Source organism: Anarhichas minor, unplaced genomic scaffold, assembly GCF_050575085.1.
Source record: "Anarhichas minor isolate MPS153535 unplaced genomic scaffold, ASM5057508v1 ptg000041l, whole genome shotgun sequence".
NCBI classification, from domain to species: Eukaryota; Metazoa; Chordata; class Actinopteri; order Perciformes; family Anarhichadidae; genus Anarhichas; species Anarhichas minor.
This window is the reverse complement of record NW_027466487.1, coordinates 6,332,911-6,347,617: the sequence shown is the minus strand read 5'-3', so window position 1 is coordinate 6,347,617 and position 14,707 is coordinate 6,332,911. Positions and strand designations below refer to the sequence as shown.

General features: G+C 45.5%; 1 protein-coding gene across 2 annotated transcripts in view; it reads right to left on the bottom strand.

Annotated features, from left to right (window-relative positions):
- The window catches only part of LOC142969266 (nectin-2), a 72,832-nt gene extending 59,986 nt beyond the window's left edge, over positions 1 to 12,846 (bottom strand). For both annotated transcript variants that reach the window (XM_076109079.1, XM_076109078.1), the window contains exon 1: positions 12,449 to 12,846. In XM_076109079.1, coding sequence (XP_075965194.1) covers positions 12,449 to 12,536 — 88 coding nt within the window. In that variant the 5' untranslated portion in view covers positions 12,537 to 12,846. The remainder of the gene's footprint in view (positions 1 to 12,448) is intronic.
- Positions 12,847 to 14,707: the final 1,861 nt, after the last annotated feature.

Below are 14,707 nucleotides of genomic sequence, written 5' to 3'. Positions count from 1 at the left end.
CCTGTGCGCCCAGAGTAATGACACGTCCCCGGGGTGCCTACTGTTTTCGGGTGATTGTTCCGAGATTTCCTACGGGGTTGCGCATACTTATGAGTAATAATGTTCTATCAAAGTGAAACGTTGCATTGAGTCCCCTGTCTTGTAGCGCTACAGTATTTCTGACTACTTTCCTGCCTTCCCATCCTCATCTCTGATAAGGGATGTGGTTCCACGGGCTGCACCTGTGTCTCATTACCACCGCTGATGGTTCGGTAACAGGCTTCTCTCTCCTCATTGTGCTCTTACTCTTTCCCTCCCTTCAGCTACTGCCAACATACATTTACCTCCAACAGCATGGCCTGCACTCGTGTCTCTCCCCCCTTGCTCATCCCACTGCACACCGTTCACATGATCTCTGCAGCTCCGTTTCTCCCGTCGCTTGTTCCATCACAGACTCGGCACAAGTGGGCTTTGTCAACTGGCAGGTGATCTAATGATTTTGTGCTAGACTGGGTCATGCCTCCAATTTGTCAGGGAGAGCTCGAAGAAGCCTTTCACATAATATCACATCTCTACTTTTTAGCACTTGTGCCCCTGTTACATCGTGTACTCCTGGTATTCTAATGGGACTCTCATACTGCCATTATCAATTCATCTGCTGATTAATCCATTCATTATTCTTGTTGTGTCCAAAACCACAAGACCTTCAGGTAATATCACACAAAAGTAGCAAATCCTCAGAACTGAGAAGCTGAAACAAAGAAATGTTTGGCATTTTTGCATGAAATCAATTCATCACTTTAGCTCTAGAAGTGCATACCGATACTGATATACTCGTTCTGAAATCTCGTGTGGCATTTTGTCAAAATGAAATTGAAAATCTTTTAGATAACAATAGATAACACCGGCACGCCTCTCTGGAACGTTTCCACCGTCTTATGGCAGAAAGTCACATGACACAATAACAAACAGACCGGATCGAGCGAAAGGTAAAGGAAAAACGTTAAGGTTCTTTCTACAATGTTGTCAGCAACTCATGTCGATCTAAAATGTCTAATTCTGCTGTCCCCATTGGTCACTTAGACTCAATAACATGGGAAAATACGGTCCAGGTTCAAACTTACTGATGTTACCCTTTAGCCCACTTCTTCTGGCAGTTCATCATCTGAGCCAGAGAACTGCTTTAATATTTCAAGCTGTATGTTCTGAAACATCTCATGCTACAGGCTCACTGGGCCGACCTGTGCTTGGTGTTATGATATATGGCACAGGCAGCTGCACTGCTCGACTCCCACTCCACTTTTTTTTTACTGGTGCAGTAATACTGTACTGTAAAGTTCTATCTAACAGTCTTGAACTTTATTGATTTGTTTTTATATCCCAGTTTTCTAAGAACCATAATTTTACTTTTTGAGGATGGAAAAGTCTTTAAAATAACATTTGAATCAGTAGATAATACATTTGGCAATAATAATAAATTGTAAAGAACGTATTTATCTGGAATGCAGTCAAAGTGTCACATTAAAATCTACAGGTTTGGGACTTCTGTAGGAATCCAGTCCAATATTGAATTATGCATACGTAATCGGACTGGCATTACTATGATAATATAGTCGATCTAATGTCCCTTAAGGCCAATTAACCCTAATGTCAGCATTAAATGGCCAAGTAAAAACTCAAGTGCATTCATTATACTTGACAAATGAATGCAATACAGATGGAGATTCCACACGCCTTAAAACATGCCACTGGATGAAAAAGAAGACCGTCGAACATTAGCGTTGATGGCTTCAGAGAGAACCTGCTCCAGAGTGTGATGGCTTCCCGAGATGAGCGGAGTGGAGTGAGTGGCTATAAGCATTAGAAGATCATGGACAAGCTCCCTCCTACGCTGTGCATATTAATTATTCTAATGCAGCTAAGCTCAGCTTGTCACACGTTGACACTGCATAATTATGTCATCCACAAAGCTTTTTAAAAGGGCAGACGTGTGGCGCGGCCGAGTGTCTCTGTCAATGGAGAGGTTCCATGTTCTAAAATGCCAGTATCCTTCTAAAGAATGGTGTACTTTTAGCTTGTTAAGGCCACATTATGGACATCATTTTAGATCTATGGGTACAAAAAGTACACCAGAGAGGAGAGAGCTCTTCATATACCTGGCGAGTCTTCCACATCTTTTTACGAGCCAATACTTTAAGTAGTATCCTGACTGACAGGGGCTTCCATCAAACGCCCAGATCCCCTCACCCGTGGCCTCTCGCCATCCATCAATCCATCCCGACAGCCCTACCTCTCTATGTAAATAAACACCAGTGAGAGGAGGAGCAAAGAGCAAGGGGGGGAGGGAGAGGAAATCAAAGTAGGACACTCAAACCTGAGAGAAGCCAGCCGAATCAGGTCCAGAAAGGAAAAGGAAGAGGCAAGGGGGGGGGGGGGGGGGGGGGGGGGTTGAACAGTTGGAAAATGAAGGGGAGGGGGAGAGAGGAAGGAAGTAAACTCACAATGGGCTGAGGTGATGAAGGGAGAGACAGGAGAAAGAGAGTCATCTGGAAGGAATTAGGAGGACAGATAAATTGAAAGAGAGGAAGGGAACTGGCTGGCACAGGAATGAGCAGCCACAAGAGAGGGAGTGATGTAAAAGAATGCAGAGGAGACGGACAGAGATGGGCAGCACGGAGGGACGAGTCTATGGAGGACATCAATAATCTATGCCAGATAAAGCAATTCTGTGTCAAAAGTAAAGAGCAAAATGCAGAGTGAGACATCGGGGGGAAAAGCGAGACAAACAAATGAACGAGGGAAAGTTGGAAGGTGGAGCCTCGGGGACTTCTATTTAAAACCAGAACAACTGAGAACACTTGTGTTAGTTTACACAAGCAGAGGAACCACCCCCCCCCCCCCCCCAACCAAGATCCTCCTGAGGCAGTGTCTATTTAAATGTGTGTTTAAACGGCGAGTGCTACTTCTCTAATCAGGGCTGGCGTCGCAGCACATCCCCTCTCCTTCTCCCTCTTTTACACCCCACACCCACCCCCCACCAACCCCCCAGCATGCAGCCTTTTTCTGTCGCTCAGACCCTGCGCACACTCGACACACACACTCCTGCGTGCACCCGGCATGACTGTGCCGTGCCAGAGATAAATTCATGAATCACTGGTGCACGAATCAGCCGCGAGCTTGTTGAGAGAAGAGGAGAGTGGGAAGTGAGGGAAAGGACAGAAGTAAGCGGTTAAAGTGTTTCCTGTGAAAGCCTTTTATTTTAAAAAGGTGGCGAGTTCAGAAGATGGCTCCCAGCGAAGCTGAGGGAGCGAGTAGACGCCCAGCGGGCCTCGGTGACAAGTAGTCAGTAGAGACGGTACTGTGTCTCCTGCTCGCTCCGTCTCTTCCTCTCTCGTCCCCTCCCTCCCGGCTCTTCTTAAAGAGGCCAAGATAGAAAGCCAAAACAGCAAGCGGCCAAGTAACGAGCAAGTGTACGATACATGCACAGCGTAAACATGCACATAGGAACTGGCAAATATTTTTGACTTTCTGCACACAAATGCCTTTTGAGGAGCATATCAAGGACCTGCGCACCAAGAAAACCTTTTCAAAATAAAATCCATCCACACAACAGCCTTCGTTCCATCAGCCTTCGTTTCAAGAGAAACTACCCAATCATCTCTTGTTACAAAGCCACTTTCCCTCTAGGGGCACTACTCAAAGGCAGCTCTGTCCATTGATACAGGTGTGGTGAAGAGGTAGGAAAGGGAAGAGGGAGGAAGGACAATAGACACTTTTCAATGGTCTCCCTCTCCCCCCCCCTAATCCAGGTGAACAGAGTGTGAGGGAAGGGAGGAGGAGGGTCTCTAAGCTTGGACTGAGAACAATAGTGTCTCTGTTTTCAGCAACACTAAAGTGCATCATTGTCTGGCAGCAGCCAGCTGACTGCCTGAACTAAAATTCAAGGTTGCTGCTGTTCAATGCAGAATTCTTCTTGTGCAAATGTACGTGAAATATATAGTTAAATTATCAATAAGATCCGACCATGGTGACTTCCTCTGGTACCATCTCTTTGCTTGAGAAGTGCAAACAATTAACGGATTTTATAAATAGTTTCTGGGGCTGCCCTCTCATAGTAGGAAAATCTGTCATTTTGGTTGTAGTCAACGAAGATTTTTTTAGTTGATTAGTCTTTTTTTTGTAAGAAACGTGTGAGCACATCTCTGGTAAACACAAGATCTAAAGTGGCGCTTTTGTGCAATTCTTTGTGGAGAAACTCAGTTTTACAGATCTGTAATTGTACTAATCGTTTCGTCTACAAAATCATATAAGTGTTATTCGACAAAGAATTCCTTTGGTCAAGGACAGCCCTCAGTTTCCCATTAATTTGATGTTGAATAGCAAATGGATTAAACCATTAAATTATTCCATCTCTAAAGGTTAAAATACATCTGCTTTTAGGCTGCATTATAGAGGACTTCTATATGGGTCGTAGCATTTTTTTTTTTTTTTTAACAAGTGGTTATGGACACAGATTCAACATTCTGGGCGTGCGATTATAATAATGTTCGTATACTTTTTGTTATAAAAGCTCAAAATAAAACTGAAAACAGCAACGTTCCTCACAGTGAAGTGACTAAGAACCAAGATGGGTCAGATGACCAAATGTAGATTCGTAGTGATACTATGCGTATACCAATATCAAAAACATGTGCACAGTATCTCTGACACAATTTCACCAAGAAAATGGACATAAATCACAGAGCAAGTTTCCTGTTGTAGTATTAGATTGTACTACATTTGTACAGTGGGAAATAACTCCTCAAATGTAAGCCCCCTTTCAACTTCTGTGCGACTCTGAGATGAGTCAAGCTCTATTACTGGCCTAGTAACCGCCTGCAGAGGAGAGGAGTGTGTGACAGCATGTAGCAGCGGGGGAGTGGACATCGTCAGCTTGATCCCGGCACTGCGTGACAGGTTAACTCTGCTGAAATTAAATTAAATCCTGCATCTGTTTCCATTTCCCACGTTTTACCTCTTATGCTTAGCTCACCCACTTACTTGACTTTGTCCTGCACTTCCCCTTTCCTGTCCTCTGTGCAGCAATCAAGTGATTCAACCATCAAATCAGCCCAGAGAATTGTGCGCATGTGTCCGCTATGTACGTGCTATGTACTGTGTATGTTCTTGCGTCTGTGTTTGCGGTCACGTGTAAGAATGTGGTGGTGGTGGTGATGATGATGAGTGTCGTTCCGCAGCCTGGGCGGGGGAGACGGGGTGGGGGAGGAGGGTGAGACAATCGGAGGAGGGGTGAGGTGGGGTGAAACACTGTAAAAGTGTCACAGCAACTTAACCTTCAAAAAAGAAAAAAAAAAAAATGCCCAGCAGGGTGGAGTGGGAGGAGGTGTTCTTGGCCATTAGAAGAGAAAGAAAGAGAGAGGGGGTGGGGGAGTGTACGAGAGAGAGAGGGAGAGAGAGAGAGATTGATGTGAGGAGGAAAAAAGAAACAGAAGAGCTCGTTAGGGGAGGCAGGAAGGTACAGATGCCTGCAATACAAATGTCTGTGGGGAGGGTGGGGGCTGTTAGGGAGGTGTGAGAGGAAAGGAGGATGAGAGACAGAGGGAGCAAATGAGAGTATGGAGAGGGAAAGTAGCAGAGGCAGTTTGGATAAGCTTAAAGAGAAACTCTGGAGCTGACTTAGGTGGAGGAGACAACTGGGGAATTGGACGGTGGGACAGGGAGAGAGCTGCAGAAAGAGGAGAAGAGAGGGACAGAGATTAAGGGAAAATGGAGAGTAAGAGGATAGAGGAAAGCAACAGACATTCCAATTACAGAAGCAGAAACGAGGGATTGATGACTAAGAACGGAGCGAAGGAGAGCAAAGAACAGGACGAGGAGGCGATGCAGTAAGAGACAGCAGTTTACTGAGCAGATGGAGCAATTATGCGGACCAAATTACAGAGAGAAGGAAGTTTGGAGCATTAGGAGACGTAAACAGAGAAAGACAGAGGGCTGAGGAAGACTGAATCAAGATGGAGGAGTGGAAGTAAAAAGGCACAAATGTGACGGGGGGGGGGGCGACAGAGGGGAGCAAGTGGCCGACTCGAGAGCAGGCAATCAGTTAAAAACATGAATGTGACAAATGGCTTTAACGAAAGTGCTCTCCCTAAGGAGCCACAAACAAACCCCGGCACACCTTGATGACAAAACAAAGGCTTGATAACTGAATAAACCTGCTGCTTCCATTTGACCTTAATGTGCCATTTGCTTCAGGGGAGGATTTGAACGCTCCTGCCGTTTCAAGGCTCTGGGGACCAATGACGACGACTGTGCTGCTTGTTTATCGGCAAGGCGGCACATTTTTCTTTAAACCAACAAGTGAAGCAAGAGAAGGCACCGATATCCGAGTCGTAGGATCGCAACAACGCAGCTGGTCTAGTGAAACACAAGGACACTCTACACAGGCTTTCATGAGAAATACACCTGTAGTGCATTATGTCGGCGATGGCCAGTTCTGTTTTCTCATGTCGTATTTCTGAGATTATATCTATAAGAATATCATATTTTTCTTGCTCCTCGGATAAGTCTGCTGGGATCACGGGAAAAGCCGACTGAATTGAAAGCAGTTGGTGTGCATAAGGTTTTTGGGGAGCATGACTCTACATCCAGCTCCAAGAGCCCCGACAAGACCCTGTCACACCAAATTCAATTTCCTTCCTGTAGCCAGGCTGTCCACTGCCGCTGATAAGTGAGAATTTGACATGACCGTGTCAAAGTCAGATGTGACAAAGACGCAGCACGTCTCTGCTCCTCTATTAATGTACACACACACACAAAAAGGTGTGCAGATGGGTAACAAAACGGCTGTAAATGCTGCTGTTAACACATGTTGATAAAAATAAACAAAAGCTAAATTTGTGGAAATAAAAGATGGGTAAAAAAGGTAAAGCAAAAAACTGGTTCAACGTTTCACAAACTGGGGGCAGGGAGGACACAGGGAGGGATTATCAGAGGAGGAGGGGAGAGAGAGATGTTTCATGGCGCTGTCATGCAGAAAGAGCGAGCCCTAAATGTTTTCAATATCACATAAGGGCACTGCATCATCCTCCATTCAATACCGGATCAATAAAGCAAACCACCCTCCACCTCGCTAACTGCATTTAGACACATTAAGGTGACTGCTAATGAGCTGCCGTGTGCATGTGTGTGTATGCATGTGTAGGGACACCACACTGGGGAGGACACGGTCAAGGGCCTCAGTGCTTAGTTGCACAGAGATCTGCTGAGTCCACTATGGGGAGGATTTCTGGAATAAAAGAATGTGACAAAGACAGAAGAACAGGGAGGAAAGATGACAGGGAGAGGGTACAGGTCAGGTAACTGTAATAAAAAGAGAAAGGTTAGCACAAGCGGCCCCTTTTCTGTCCACAATGGAGGGCTCTTTGGCTGTTAAATATGTGTCTCATGCTTTAAGAGGAGGAGAAGAAGAAGAAGAGGGGAGGGAGGTGCGACTGAATTACAAATGAGCTGATAATTCTTGGCCTCCCTGGTTCACTCCCTCACACAGTTTTTTGTGAAATCCTCCTTCATCCCCTCTGCCAAGATGCTGCGGTGTGGAATTTGAAAATGTCGACATCCTCAATCCCCCCCCCCCCCCATCTCTTTACTAACCCTGCTCCTCCTTCGCCGCTCCTCCTCCTCTGATTTTACTACAGCGGGGGTCACATAGACGCCAATCTCCTACGTCTAGTTAATTAAGGGGATTTTTTTTCTTAAGTGTTTGGCTGCCTTTCAGTGGATCTTTAATCGGAATTACTGCTCATTCTCCACATTGGCTGAGCTGGAATGGGTTTGACCTGCATCCCCCGAAATTCCTTCTGGAGTTTGTTCGACATAAGGAAATGCAGAATTGGCAGAAGGTATCTTGACTAATGGCGTGGAAATGTGTGTGTGACCGAAAAATAAAGTAAGCCACATTCCTTATGGCGTTTTCATACAAGATAAGCTGCTGGCGTGCTACCACTGCAAATAGTGCAGAAAACTCCATTATCTATAAACACGTGGGTGGTTTGAGGAGGCTACATTATGGAACGATCTCTCGCAGTGAACTCGTGTCAGCGTGTGAGCTAATGCACACAGTTTCGATGCATATAGCAATTTAACCCAACACCTCTGCCAACAAAATCCTCGACCCCAGCACAGTTGTGCTTTTTGGAAACCCCTCAGCTGCCCCCATTCACATTAATGACATTTGGCATTCCTTCAAAAGACGAGGATATCTGCTCATTTTCCTTTGGATCAGATTGGAGCGACTCCAGCCGTCTGGCAACCCTGGGAGCCAAACACAAACATCCCCGTGGGGGGCTCTCAGTGTGACCTCCACACAGGCCGCCGTCTACCCCGCATTTACATGTCGGCAAAAGGGGGAAGGGGGGGGGGGGGGGGGGCTTCTAACATGGAGATGGATGTTGCAGGAAAGCCACCATCATTACTTACAAGTTTGAGGACAAGCGTCCTTAAAGAAAGTCAGTTAAATGAGCAGGGAGCGATTAAAAAAAGGATGTCCTCAGATCTGTCTGTCTGTGGAAGATAACAGGGTTGCAGATGATGATACACACAGACTTCCTGAAAGAATACACTAACGTGTACACACACAGTCATCCTGCGACGTGATGGTTCCTCCCTATTATTGGAATGTCATCTGACTTATAGCGCAGCCTCCAGTTACTGCCCTTTTTCATCACCAGCTGTGTGTGTGTGTGAGTGTGTGTGTGTGTACTCAATTGCGTTTGTGGTCCAATACCACGTCCTAGAATGCAACAAGATGCAGTGGCTCGTGCTCATCGACCTCCCTCTCTTCTGATCCATCCATCCTGTCTAATAATATTTGCCAAGTCAACAATAAACCTGATGGATCCTTTGTGTTTCTGGTCATTGGTAATGAAAAGTCTACAGAGCAAAGCAATTTCACTGAAACTAATTTTACAAAGTATCTGTATATAAAACCCTGCAAAGATCAATACAGCGTCAAACAAAAAGAAAAGGTTTTAAAAAAATTTAAATTGCCTGCTGCTAAAATGTTTTCATTACATCCATCCACATTACATTTAAAAGCTTTCCATGTCTAATTTAATGTTGGATAAGAGGTACTCCATTTCGGAGGCCATTAAATATGGCCACTAAGCTGAAATCAATTTTTCCAATTGCGTACCTGGTAAAATAACAGGTAATAATAAAAAGCTGTCCAAATCATTAGGCTCATTTGGTGAAATGCCAAATATCAGCATCAGTCTTTCTACAATTTAGTTATTTAAAATGAATGGGGCCACATTTGCCACAGAGACACACACACACACACACTTGCTTGGCATCACTCTCACATCTCTATTAAGCTGTAAATCCAAGCACAGTTATACGTCTGAATCAACGAACTCTTAAAAGGTGATTATAAGGCGGAGAAGGTTATTGATGTGTCATTTAAACAGGAAGGCCCGTTAGTAAGTGCGTGTGTACTTATAGGCGAATGCCAGGGCTAGACTTTCTAACACACACCTGACCTTTTCAAAATCCTTCCGACATTTACAGGACCGATGCGAAGGGGCGAGGACAGCTCATTTACATAATGATAGGCCCTAACTGAGACAGCCATTAACACAAAAACCAAACCAAGACCGAAGCCCCTCGCTCCACTGGAACTAATGAGATACTGAGCACTTGCTTTTTCCTTCTTTTATCAGAGTGGAAAAAAAACAAACTCCTCTCATTATCCATCAATCAAATTCCTCTTAATAGACAAAATGTAATGCCCTCTCTCTCTGTAGTAATGATGAATAATCTCTGGCTTGGCAGAACTACACTGCTCACAAAGAATCCCTCCATGTGCAGGGAAATAGTTGAAGCAAAAAGTGTGAGCTATTGCTCAAGTAGAATTGCCAAAAGAAACATCTCCTCAGAGTTTCTGATTGCTTAAGCATTCGTGGGAGGGCAGGGTGTTGTGAAAATGTTGAAAAACGGAGCACTTCAGAAGGGTTGATACCGCTCTGGCTGACAAGAAATCCTAAAGCCACGGTGACAGGCCATGGTGAGCTCACATGTGGTTTACTTTCCTGTCTGTCTGCGTGTCGTTTCTGTCACAAACGGCATGGCCTTCAGTCAGAAGAGAGGCTGGGAGATGGTTGAGGGGGGGGGGGGGCATCTGAATAAACCAATGACTACCATCCTTCAAACAAAAGCACTGGACAGGAGAGAATGAAAGATAGATGTAAATAAAGAGAGACGAGAACAAGGCCCCTGTATGTACTCGACGGTGGGGGAGGGAGGAATGGCGGGAAAGAGGGAGTTTGACTGGCGGGTGGGAAAGAGGGGAGGGGGCGCCTTTCTTAATCAGACGCTGCCCGTTGAGTTCTCCAGCCAATCGTGAAACTCAGCTGCAACCCTGCGCACTGCAGCAGGCTGCCGAAGAAGCCACCTGTTCCCTCGAAACCGAGGAGAGCCACCCAGAGTAGCTCTGCATCTGAATTAGCTTTGCTGGAGGACCTCAGGTACACGAGGACAAACGCTGTCTTGTGCAGAGCAGGGAGGGAAGCGGCTTCCTCCCCCGGCCCTGACCCTGCATGCCCACCAGTTTCTCAAGCAGCCAGCCAGCCAGCCAGTCACCCCCTGCACACACGCAGCTTACGCAGCCATAAAGACAATGCTCCCATAGCCCCATGCCCCCCCTCCCGAAACTCCCCCCTACATAAGCCCACCCCTCTTCAAATAAAAACATCTCCATGGTAATGGGCCAAGCGTTTCTGACCCACATCCGTGGTCCCTCACAACCTTGACGTGGGGGGTGGGGGTAGTATTATGGTGTAATTTCAGAGCTTAAACTGGACCCCCACCAGCCAGCTTTTATTAACTTCTGTACATATATGTGTAACTACAGAGGCCTACCTTAATTAAAAACCTATCAACCTCAATAAGGATTTTTTTTTTTACTGCTAGGCCATATTAAAGTGGAAACTTTGCAGGGAATTAAATTAACTTCTCTCAGACGCAGCATTGAAGGTGGAGGCAAGTGGTTGCTGTCGCTGCTCGAGAGGAAGTGCGAAAACACAAAATGCAAAATAGACAAGGGAGAAGTTCCAGCTTTACAGTTGCAGCTCAAGTTGCATATCCTCCCCATTACCCAAAAGGGGGTCAGAGGTTCACTCAGAAAAGATGACTTAAATGAAAGAAAACTAAAAGCGTGTACCGGTTAAGCCTTGCGTTTTCCCTCGCTCATAAATATGTAAAACATTTTGTTTTTCTCCCACTTTTCTCCCTCCCCTCGGAACACTTCATGTTCAGCAAAATGAAATTGGACAAAAAAGGTCCACTGCATGAATAAGTAAAGAGTGACTTTGCTTATGAGTCGTGATTAAAACAAACCCACAATCAACGACATTACTGTACACTACCGCAAATGTATACTGTGCCAGACCGTTAGATCAAGTCCTACATTCTTGCCCCAATTACTGCACAAAACAAATAGCTGGCCCAGCAAGGAAGCAGAGAAAATGTTGAACTGGTTTCACACCACACGCATTCATTCATATGTTAATGAACTGCGTGCCAGAGATATTTTCTCTTGTTTGTGGGCCTACTCACTGTGGCAGCGGTACCTGTAGGCTACACCTACTGTAGGCTCAAGTGGACTGGAAAAGACCTGAATAATTTACCTGTTTAAACAGGTTGCCAGGGAAGCAAGGTGGCCTGTAACCTTGTTAAAAGTAAATACCACCTAATTTACAATAAAAGGCATAGATTGGGAGTGGTTCGCTGTATGCAAACGGTGCAGATGTTACAACAACAAACTAGGCAGGGTAGGTTAAACATGTTATCAGTGCAAATGATTGAGTGTCAAGTTGTTGCTCTCTGTGTACATTAAGAGCTGCTTCCAGCCTCGTTTTTGTCAGCTGAAGTGTGAATAATAGAAGATGATGTGCGGACAGAGGGGAGAAAAGGGCGCAGGGGGGGGGGGGTGTAGAGGAGAGACTACCAAGGACAGACTGGAGCAGTGAGGGCAGACCTCTACTGTGGCAGCCAGCGGGCACCTGGAGGAAAACACCTTGCTGTTCCACAGAGCCACACCTTAGGGAAACTCAACATGGCGTTGAGTCACCGACCGAAACTCGGGTCAAAGATCGATACACGACTGAAGAATGAGGAAAAGGAAAGCGGTAGTTACAAACTTTCATTTCAGCTGGCTGTGCTCAACCAAATGTAAACATGTTTAGGTGTTAATGCTGAAAACCTCGCCAGTACAGCGAGTGACGAAATCACCTGGTGCATTTTCTGCTCCTGTCACCGCCCTGACAGGTGGTGGTAGTCAGGTTTAAATGCATCTCCTCTTGAATTATTAACGCTCTGAGAAGGAATGAAATGCGAGTATGCTGCTCACAACCAGCTGGACACTATATGAAGTTTTTTTGTTTTGTTGTTTTTTTAATAAGTGATCATTTCTTACCGTGTTGAATAAGTATCGACGCGACCAAGCAGAGCAGTCCGATCATTTTGGAGCAGTCGTGCCAATTTCGGGCGTCACGTCTCGCCATGGTCGATTACGGTCCCCTTAGTGAAACCAGGCACGCAGTCTCTCTGGAATTGTCAAAAAAAAGAAAATTGTGCAAAAGGCTAAATAAACTTGTTTGTCTTCAGGACAGAGCAGGAGTCCGACAGAGTCTCTTGTTTCAAATGTCCCTCGCTGCGCCTTTAAGACGGAGTCTGCTCAAAATGAATGAAAATCCTTGTGAATTCGTCCCGGCAGCGCACAGGTGAATATTTCCCCCTCAGCTGGTGCTCTGGATGTAATGAAGTGCTTCCGCGCTCTTGTTACTCCAATAACTAGTTCCTCCGAAGCGCGCGGCTGTCCGACTGTGTGTGACTGACTGGGTGATGTCATCAGGCTGAGAGGCGTCACAGCTCTCTGCTGCCCGAAAACCAATTAGGACCAGCGACGGCAGGAGGCGGTGGGGGGGGGGGGGGAGGACTCTGGGAACAACTTGTTGAAATCGCCAAAAGCAGTTTTCGAAACTTGTAACTTAGATATCATCTAAAGTCCGCGGAGGATTTGGCTTTGATTTCTGTCATGCATGGAAATGATCCAAAAAAACGTGATTTATATCCAGGAATATCCCTATATGGCGATATTTTGTCAAGCTCCCAACATCTGAAGAGTATCACCTCCGTTCATTCGCACTCAATGAGGCCTCAAAGTAATCCTGTGTGATTGCTTTAATTTGCATACAATTAAATAATCCGCTATTAATGCAGATATCGTCAACAGGAGAGCGTCTCTCGGTATCTATGTAAAGTTACTCCACTATTTATCCGAGTCAGACAGTTTCGATGAGGTGGTGAGGTAGACTTACGTGGAAACGGATGATTCTTACGCCCTCTGCTGTATGTTTCTGCACACACACACACACACACACACACACACAATTGAGATGAGCTCACTCCAGCACAGCAGATGCCAAAATCAATAAACATTCGTTAATGAACGCCAAAATTCAAATCCAGTGGCAGTCAGCGAAATCAAATCAAGAGGAAACAGCTTCTCATGTATCTATTTACAGACTCTTTTGTTGATGAAATTTTTTTCAACAGAATAACTTCCAATTCATTTTTTACCCTATTTTCCTCTGAGGCAGGGTGCATACTAGCATAGCGAAGGCATTATCTGGTTTAGGTCTAATCCCTATACCCAAGTGTTTTACAGCCAATGTAATTACATCTCCATAAGTCCCACAGTTTAAATTGTGCTGCTCGGTTCCTTCTGTTCTGTTTCATTTCCAGATTCCCCTCCAGTGTCTCACCCTCTTATTTTTCAGGCTGTATTTCTGAAGATGCTGATGATGATCTGAGGTCAAACAATGTTCTGCACACCAGGAAAAAACAAAACAAACAATTCCTCTTTTGGAGACTTATGTCTTCAAAGAGACAGGAGGGGTTTCAATTTTTTCCCCACTCCTTGCCCACTGTAAATCCAGAGACTGTGAAAGCATCTGCCATGCAAAGAGAGCAGCTGTGGGTTTTAAATGCCACCGGTACTTTGCATAGACATATTTTAATTTTGCAGTCGTCTTTTGGCCCTGTTGCTGAAGGTTTGAGCACCAGCACAGCCACACACACAGAGAAAGTGTGCTGGCACCACCCGGACGACTGTTGCTACCACTAAATCGTATACGCATTCATGGTAGAATATGGAGCTTTATAGAAAACGGCCACCAAATGGAGGATTTCATTCCTTTTCCATCCCATACTCATCCATTTTTCATACCCGAACAAAATCGACCTTCACACCTTCCACTTTACAGCTACCACGCACTTTACTTATTCACTGCATCACCTATTTTTTTCCCTCGCCATCTTACACCTTCCCTTCGTTTACACTTCACTTTCCTCTCCCTCCTCGTCATTCCCCCCCTTCCCCTCTCTCCCTCTTCCCGTGTCATTCAATTTCCTTTGTCCACTCGTCCTTCACTCCTTGCTGCTATTCATCCTGCCCTCCATCCTCGTGCTCTCCGGGGGTCTGTGGCAGTGATAATGAAGCGCATAGTTAACAGATATTAGCTCATTGGCAGTGGATTCATTAGACAGAGCCAAGGCTTATGGTGATTATTTACCCACAGAGGAGGGGCCACAGGATCAGTGTGCTCTGTGTCAGCAGCCACAGGCTTCTTTGAAGTCACACAGTCTCTGTTCCCTTGCAACGCACTTCTCT